This window comes from Lathyrus oleraceus, chromosome 6 (assembly GCF_024323335.1).
Source record: "Lathyrus oleraceus cultivar Zhongwan6 chromosome 6, CAAS_Psat_ZW6_1.0, whole genome shotgun sequence".
NCBI lineage: Eukaryota > Viridiplantae > Streptophyta > Magnoliopsida > Fabales > Fabaceae > Lathyrus > Lathyrus oleraceus.
In genome coordinates, this window is record NC_066584.1 from 87,251,851 (window position 1) to 87,260,297 (window position 8,447).

Here is an 8,447-nt window from a genome sequence, read left to right on the forward strand (position 1 = left end):
GGAAGTTTCACATGGTTTATTTCCTTAAGTCAATGGATAAAAAGACGAGAAAAGTAGCCATAAAAGGATGAACTCCACCAAATATCACAACTGAACACAACATCAAAATTGTGAAGTTTGAAAAGAATTGGTCAGCTGCTCAAGACAAAGATGCACTTGGAAACTCTTGTGCTCTTAATTCCATTTATATTGGAGGTAATAAGAATATCTTCATGATCATCTATACATACATTAGTGCTAAGAAGGCTTGGGAGACTCTAGAAGTGGCTCATGAAGGTACATCAAAAGTTCGTATGTCAAAACTTCAACTTCTTACCACAAAATTTGAAAATCTAACGATGCTAGAGGAAGAAACTATTTTTGAATTCAATGTCCGACTCTGTGACATTGCTAACTCCTCTTTTGCTCTTGTTGAAAAAATGTCTAAGGAAAAGCTTGTAAAAAATATTCTAAGATATCTTCCCAAGAGGTTTGACATAACAATTACAGCCATTGAAGAAGCCCAAAATGTTTCCACAATGAAAGTTGATGGACTAATTTGATCCCTACTCAAGTTTGAGATGGATATTGATGATAAATTCGAGAAAAATAGTAAGGGTGTGAGATTTAAAGTTGATACTGAAGATTGTCATGACTAGATAAAATGAAGGCTTAATTCATCTTTTAGTCCCTCAAGTTAATTTATGGTTTCTATTTAGTTCCTCAATTCAAAAGAGTTATAATATAGTACTTTAATACACCTATGTTAGCCTTAAATGTATCTTCTATTAAATTCTAGTGGGAAAACATCAAAAAATGCCAATGTGGCATAGGGAATTACTGGCATGGCATATTGTTATTGTTGTTTCAATTATTAATACACATATTGTTATTGTTGTTTCAATTATTAATACACTTACTTTAATGTAAAGTACGAAATATCATTTTCTCTTTTAAAAAACATAATCTCTGAACTCTAATTCATAGTCCTACTCTCATTCTCTGAAACCCTAACTATTGCGAAGAAGAAGAACTTGAAGTGAAGAAGAAGATGATAGTTGGAGCTACGAAGAAGACGCTACTTATCTACTTTCACCATTGGTCATTTCCAATCTAAGGTACGTTTATGCACTTACTACTTTAAAAAGAAAACATTTAACATTTTCTCCTACTTCGAAGACTCATTTTTGTATTATTTAGTGTGATTAAGTCATGAGTGATAGGTTTGAGTATGTTATCCATCATGGGGGTGTGTTTGTTGAGTTTAACAGATTAGGTTACAACAGGTTAGGGGAGGTTTGATAAGTTGACCTTGATTTCTGGAGTTATTTTGAGGTGCTGGGTGGGTTGAAGGATTTAGGGTACTCAAAAGTGGAGAGTTTGTGGTATTATAATGCAATGGATGATAATGAGCTAGTGTTGTTGAAAGATGATGCAAGAACAAATAGAATGAAAATGATTGCACTGATTAATGGGAATGTACATCTATATGTCATGAATCAAGTTTATGGGGAAAAGAAAATAATGTCTCTAGAAAACAGTGTAGGACCCAATGGTGTAAAAAAAGACAGATTGGAAAATGACACCTTGGATGATTTGAATAATGGTGTAAAAAGAACTTTTTATGATTTGGGGACTTTTAAAGATTTGAATAATCTAGGTGACAAGTTTGATGAAGGAGGGACCACTAGTGTAAAAGATACAACTGCAGTTGACCAAGAAGGTTGATTTGAGAATGTTAAGTTGGATGGGACCACTGAGGGCATTGACTAAAAAGATTTATGCGAAGATGTTAGTTTGAAGGGGGCCACTGTGTCTGAGGATGCAATAATGGATATTACTTTAGAGGAGACAACTGATTATATGTTATGTGATCAAGAAGCTGATATATTGGATTTCACACCTTATCTGGTACGTGTTCAAAAAGATTCAGTAGATGAGGGACTTATTTGTAACCAAGATGAAAATGAGGATTTGGAATGTAACCAAGAAGATGAAGATGGTGGTAATGAAAATGACAGTGCTTTAAATGTGAACTTTGAGGATTTTGATGAGGATGCTATAGGAATTGGTGAAGAAATTATTCTGGATAAAGAGGATGGCAAAGGAAAGGAGAAAGGGAAAAGGGCAAAGGAAAAGTTAAAGGAAAGGGGAAAGGGCAAAGGAAAAGTTAAAGGAAAGGGGAAGGGAAAAGGAAAATGTAAAGGGAAGGGGAAAACCAAGGTTGGGAGACCAAGGAAACAAAGGAAGGTTGAAGAAGCAGTTGAAGGTAGTAGCTCAATTGATAATGAAGATGAAGAGGTTCCAAAGGAAAGCTTTAGAGGTTTGTGTGATGTTGAGGAATGTGATAGTGATGAGTTACCCCAAGAGTGTGATAGTGATGAGTTACCCCAAGAGTGTGATAGTGAAGATGAAGATGTGTTAAAAGATGATTTTCAAACATTAAAGCTTCCAAAAAGAATGGTGGATTACAAGTGGGAGTTAGGGACTTATTTTGCTACTAAGGAATAATTTAAAGAGGCAGTTAAAACACATGCTATTCATTCAGGTAGAAACTTGAAATTTAAGAAAAATTATAACAAGAGGATGAAAGCCATATGTAAGAAAGGTTGTCCATGGTGTCGCATCCGCGAAAAAACAACCGGCGGGACTCAAATAAAAACACAACACAGAGCCGCCACTGCGCGTTATTTATCCCAAGATAGGGAAAGGAAACGCTCAGAGAAACCTGGAAAGGAAATGGTCTCGCGACCAAAGAGAAAGGGTAAGGGAGTTGGTTACGCAAGGGGAAGGTATTAGCACCCCTCACGTCAGTCGTACTCGACGGGATCCACGTTCTAGAATAAAGAATAAGTTGCTAAACATCACACACACACAGGGAACGCAGGTGGGGTTAAGAGAAGGGAGCTCGATAGGACATCGCGTCCTATGCCTACATATCTCGTCTGGAACGAGAATCAGAGCCACTGTAGTTCGGCTTACGCACGCCAAACAACACAAAACGCACAAACAGATGGCAAACATGGAGCCCGACAACCACTCGATGGAATTACGTCCGCATCCGAACCAAAACACACGCAAAAGGGCAAACGTGGAGCCCGACAGCCAATCACTGGACTTACGTCGGCATCCGAACCAAACACACAATCAGATAACAAGTAAACGCACGCAAAAAAGAGAAAGGTTGCCCGGAGTGGTCTCGCACGACCACCTGCCTACATACCTCGTCTGGAACAAGGATCAGGGCGATGTAGTTCCCCCTAAAGGGAAAGAAAGAACATGCAAACTAGTAGGGAGTCGGGAACTCGAGCCTACAAGTCATCAAGCAAGCCAGAAGAGACGCTGAGACGTCAGAAGAAACGGCACACACAGACTAACAGGGAGTCGGGAACTCGAGCCTGATAGCTGCCAGACAAAACACACGCAAAAAAGAAAAAAGGTGCCCGGAGAGACCTCGCACGGTCTCCTGCCTACATACCTCGTCTGGAACGAGGATCAGGGCGATGTAGTTCCCCCTCAAGGGAAAGAAAATCTAGCCAGAAACCAAGGGAAGACACACTACCAGGGAGCTGGACTCGAGCCTAGTGTTGTCATGCATCATTACCCTATGTTCAGGTTTCTACCTACTTGCACAACTGCAAGCTACTCCTATCCAGGAAGAAAGCAAGCATACAGGCATACAGATCAAACAAAGCATTTCAAACAAATATTCACATAGCACACACTATAACCAATCAAGTGAGGCTCAAACAATGGGTTTGACTGCCGAAGCAAGTCGTCTGTACATGGGTATTGCTCGCTCTTAACCTTGCCATTACGAGGCTAAGGTGAAGCAGATGAAAAGGTGAAGTGAGGATGAGACCTCACAGCTCTTATCCCTGACCAGGGAGAGCTTCAGACAAAGGAGCGTGGGTCCAGAATGGAGGGACCCTTCTACGCTCAAAGACTCTGACTCGATTGTGCAACAGCACGAGATCTTGGGTTTGTGTCCCAATGCATCAACACACAGCCGTGCGAGCAGAGGGACGACTCACAGAATAGTGGGGGATAGATTGCATATCCCTTTGATCCACCAATTGCCTCATAGAGGACTTCACCTGCTTAGGCACAATTTTAAACAATCACAAGCATCGCCTCTTAAGGAGGACTTCAGACAGTTTGCCCGGTCAAATAACAGATCGGGTCTCTAGACTACATGAAGAATAGAAGTCCTACCTCAAGTGGTTTAAAAACCAAGCAGCAGCAAGCAAGTTCTTAAAGAACTGTAAGCAACTAAATGTACCTGAAATCAATCAAGTATCATCAGTACTCAGACAAACAAACAGTAAACAGCAAATGTTAATCAGTCAGACTATACAGATTAATGCACACAAAGGCAAGCTATAAGCTCAAGCTCAAGCTTCACAACCTACAAAACAAATTCATGTTAGTCCACAAACATCAAACAAACTCAATTGAATTAACTTGATTCAATCTCCTTGAGCATTGTGCTTTTTATCCTGAAAAATCAAGCAAATGTGAGAAACTAGACCACTAGGCCAAGCCTAGGGTCCAAAAGTGACAAAAATGTCTAAACAGCAAGGGATCCTCAACCAAACTCAAATTAATGCAATTCAAAAGCAAGAGCAATTGATCCCATGTTTATATCATTCATCATATTCATTTTATGCACAAAACAAATCAAACTAGGTCAAACATAACACCAAACATCCAAACAGAACTATTGCATTCAATTCCATATCAAAACAATTCCAAAAATCCTCAAATAATTTACACCTAAACAGGACATATTCAAGGTATAGCATGTCAATTTTCAGCTCAATTGGACAAAAGGAACTATGTCAATGAAAATCAAGAAAAACAGACACAATTATATGATCCAAACCATAGCATCAACACATGCATTCACTTCAAAAAATCATAAGTCAATGAAAACAATAAAGAAATGGATGGGACCAAAACAGGGATGTCCCACAATGTGTCTACAACCATCATACCAAATTTCATCATCATTCAATACCCTATGAGCATTTCACACAAGATATCCCAACATATATCACATGAGCTTGCACAATTGACATACAGAAATGAAAAATACCAATCAAATTGAAAACACCATGGAAAAATCCAGAAATATTCACATAGCATCTCAACATATCAACAATCAATCATGTGAAATTTCACTCCATTTCAACAAACATAGGCCAGGCAAATAATTACATGAAGATGACCTAATTAGGTGTGACACAAATTGTCACACCTAAGTTTAACAAATCATATCTCACACCACAGGTATCAAAAATCCACAAAATTTACATGTAAATCACCATTGACATGTCTACAATCACCACAAAAATTTCCAGGAATTTCTTTTTAAGTATGAGGATTTCACATTAAAAATGGTAGAATGTGCACAAAAATGACATAGGTCAAACATACCTAAGCAAAGTCAATAATTCACCATGCACAATTTCTAAAAATATGTCCATAAAATTCTACAGGGAAAATAGGACCTATAGAAAAAATCCTCACATTTTTCTGATCATTAAAATATTTTTTATGAATTTTCTAAGGTTTATATGAATTTTTAATAATTATTTGGAATTAAATTAATTAATTGAAGGTTTTAATGGCAATAGCGTAATTCTCTCTTCCCAGACCAAAACACGGTCGTTTCAATTATTTGGTGGTGGCATGTGATTGGCTGAAGCTGGGCGCGCAAACACGATTCAAACGCGGCAATGCAACACGATAGATCAAAACAAAGAAAAATCCAGAAATTCATCATCATCTTCATCAATTTTCCAGAATCCTTATGAACATCAAGAACACTAAATCGTAACGAAAATACACAAGCGAATATGCGTTAGAAAGGTCTCGACGCCAGGATCTCAAACATGTCCATGAATCATCCTAATTCTTCCTAAATTCTCTGGATCGAGCGTTTTAGGTTTTGCTCTCAAGACTTCAAATCGAAATATCTCAACCTATGTTTCATCATAATCAAAACTAAACCTAGCATTGGATTCTACATTAAACGAACTACAAAACGCATACAAGCATCGGAGCAATAGTGAGATTCGAAATTTGAGCACCTGGATATGGCAGTAGTGATATTGATGTTCTTTGCGCGTGTAATGTCAAAACAGATGTAGTAGAAGCTCTAAGAAGTTGAATGCGATGCTCAGGTTCGATTGATTTTGCTCCTAATGCACGAAATTCTCAAAAGCCATGGATGGAGCAAACTTGGACAATTGCATTTGGTGATGGATTTGATGATGATTTGCCAAAACAGTCCAAGCATGGGAGGAATGGAGATTGGATCAACAAGAATTTTCGAATTTGATGAAGAATTGGAAGAGATTTTGTGATTTTTGCTTTTTTGTGTTCTTGAGAAATTTTCAGAAATTGGAGGGAATTTTGGATTGTGATTTGTGAAATTGTGATTCTGTTAGAAGTTAGTTATGATTAGCAATATATACTTCCAATTAATCCACACTTAATCACCTTAATTAACAAAATACAAAGTGATTAGCAAATGTGTCATTTTCAAGCTAGGGGCAAAATTGTATTTTCACATGCCAGCTAATGAAAGCTCATTGCCACCTCACACACCTCCTAAACACCTGTCATGAGCTGTTGCCATTTGTTTCATGTTCATTGGATGTGTATTTTGCATTTTCCACATGTGATGGCACTTGGTTCATTTGTTCAAGTTCATTTTAAAAGCCAATTTTCAAACCATGAAGCCTTTGCATGTTATGAGTATTCCAACAAGTTTCAAATGCCATTTGTGAAGTGTTGCAAAAATCCCCATCCAAAAATTCCCATTATTTCTCAAGTTGGACAATTTTGCCCCTGGTTCTTTTAACTGTACAGTTGAAATTTGACTTTTTGCATTGACCATTTTTGAAGAAATCCAATTATGCACCATGAAAGTACATGTCAAATGGAGTTTGTGCATATAAAGAACATCCAATTTGGACACTCCATGTGGAAGTTATGCCCTTCTGATTATGGGTCATTTTTGAAACTGACTGGACCATAACTTGCCAACCATACATGGGATTTTCAAGTTCTTGGACTTTTTGGAAAGATGAGAACAAGATCTACAACTTTCATGTTGAACAAATTTTCATTTGAAGCTTCCTTGGACATGCAATTTTGAGGTCAAAAACTTTCCATTTTTGGAAACTTCTATTACAAGTCACTTTCTATTTTTGGCAGTTTTTGTTCTGACTTGATTTTCTCCATTCTTAAGATTTGAGATGTCATACAACACTTGTTCCAACATGAAGGAAGTGTATCCAACTCATTTCCACCTCCAAATCCATCAAATCATGTACAGTTGACCACAGTTGACTTTTCAGCTGATAGATGAATCTGGCAATGCATAGATCAATCTGAGCTCCAATCTTCTGATGAAATAGCTCAAGGGTGAAACCCTAGCCTCAATTAGCTCCATATAATCATAAAATGATCCTCATATCCATCATAGACCCCATCTCCTGATCATGCCCTGATTGGCCCAATGCAACTGATTAGGGTTGACCAGTGGTCAAAACCCTAATCTCAAGAAATATGCTTCAACACTTGATGATATCAAACCATGATGATGATGATGAATCATTTCAAACAAGATGAAGACCAAATCCTTTGAGAACCATGAAACCCTAATTTGAACTTGCACACCCTCAGATGGCCAATGATCAATCAATAAAACCCTAGCTTGCATTTTGACTTCCTCATCTTCTGAACCAGACTTGGGAGGATGACTTGCACAATGTAACCACATGATATGCAATATGCAATGCCTAATGACCTAAAAATGCTATGCAATATGTTAAGCTAGTCCCAAGAGAGGAGGGCAAATTTTGAGGTGTTACAGCTGCCCCTATTCAATCCACTGTGAACCTGTCGATATGAATAGCCTCGGCTTTCAGATGATCAGGATGAAGAGTGATTGAATACCAAGAACAGACGAACAATTTGCACTCTGATGGGATAATAATTAACAACGCCCGTCAGAATCAGCGAAGAAACAATCTTGAAAGAAAAATCCGTCTGGAACGGAGAAAGTCGGCTTGATCACCGAAACAGAAACGTCGACCTGGATACCAAAATAAATGGTAACGCAGGGATAGTCATGGCCTGAACACCACATCCACTCGGGATTATTATTCTTTTTTCTCTTTATGCTTTTCTTGAACCCCGAAGTTTTCTCTATTTTTTCATTTTCTTGGACCCCGAAATTTTCTTTTGCGCAAATGATCCTCGGATTACCGCATTCGAACCCCGAAATCTTCTGCTATGATTGAACCCCAATCTCCAGAAAATGTCGCAGCATCTCCTTTTCTCCATTTGAACCCCGGAATCGCGCTGATCGCGTAACGTCTTCTGATATTATTTCCATCTCTGTCCGACAGAAACATTTCCTCCAATATCGCACTACTGGGGAACATTGCTGA

The 8,447-nt window shown here is 38.2% G+C and overlaps 1 protein-coding gene across 1 annotated transcript; it reads left to right on the plus strand.

Moving 5' to 3' along the window:
- Window positions 1-1,809: 1,809 nt before the first annotated feature.
- LOC127094150 (transcription factor iws1-like) lies at window positions 1,810-2,490 on the plus strand. The gene has a single exon (XM_051033014.1). It carries the CDS (start codon window positions 1,810-1,812, stop codon window positions 2,488-2,490), a length of 681 nt encoding a protein of 226 aa, XP_050888971.1.
- Window positions 2,491-8,447: the final 5,957 nt, after the last annotated feature.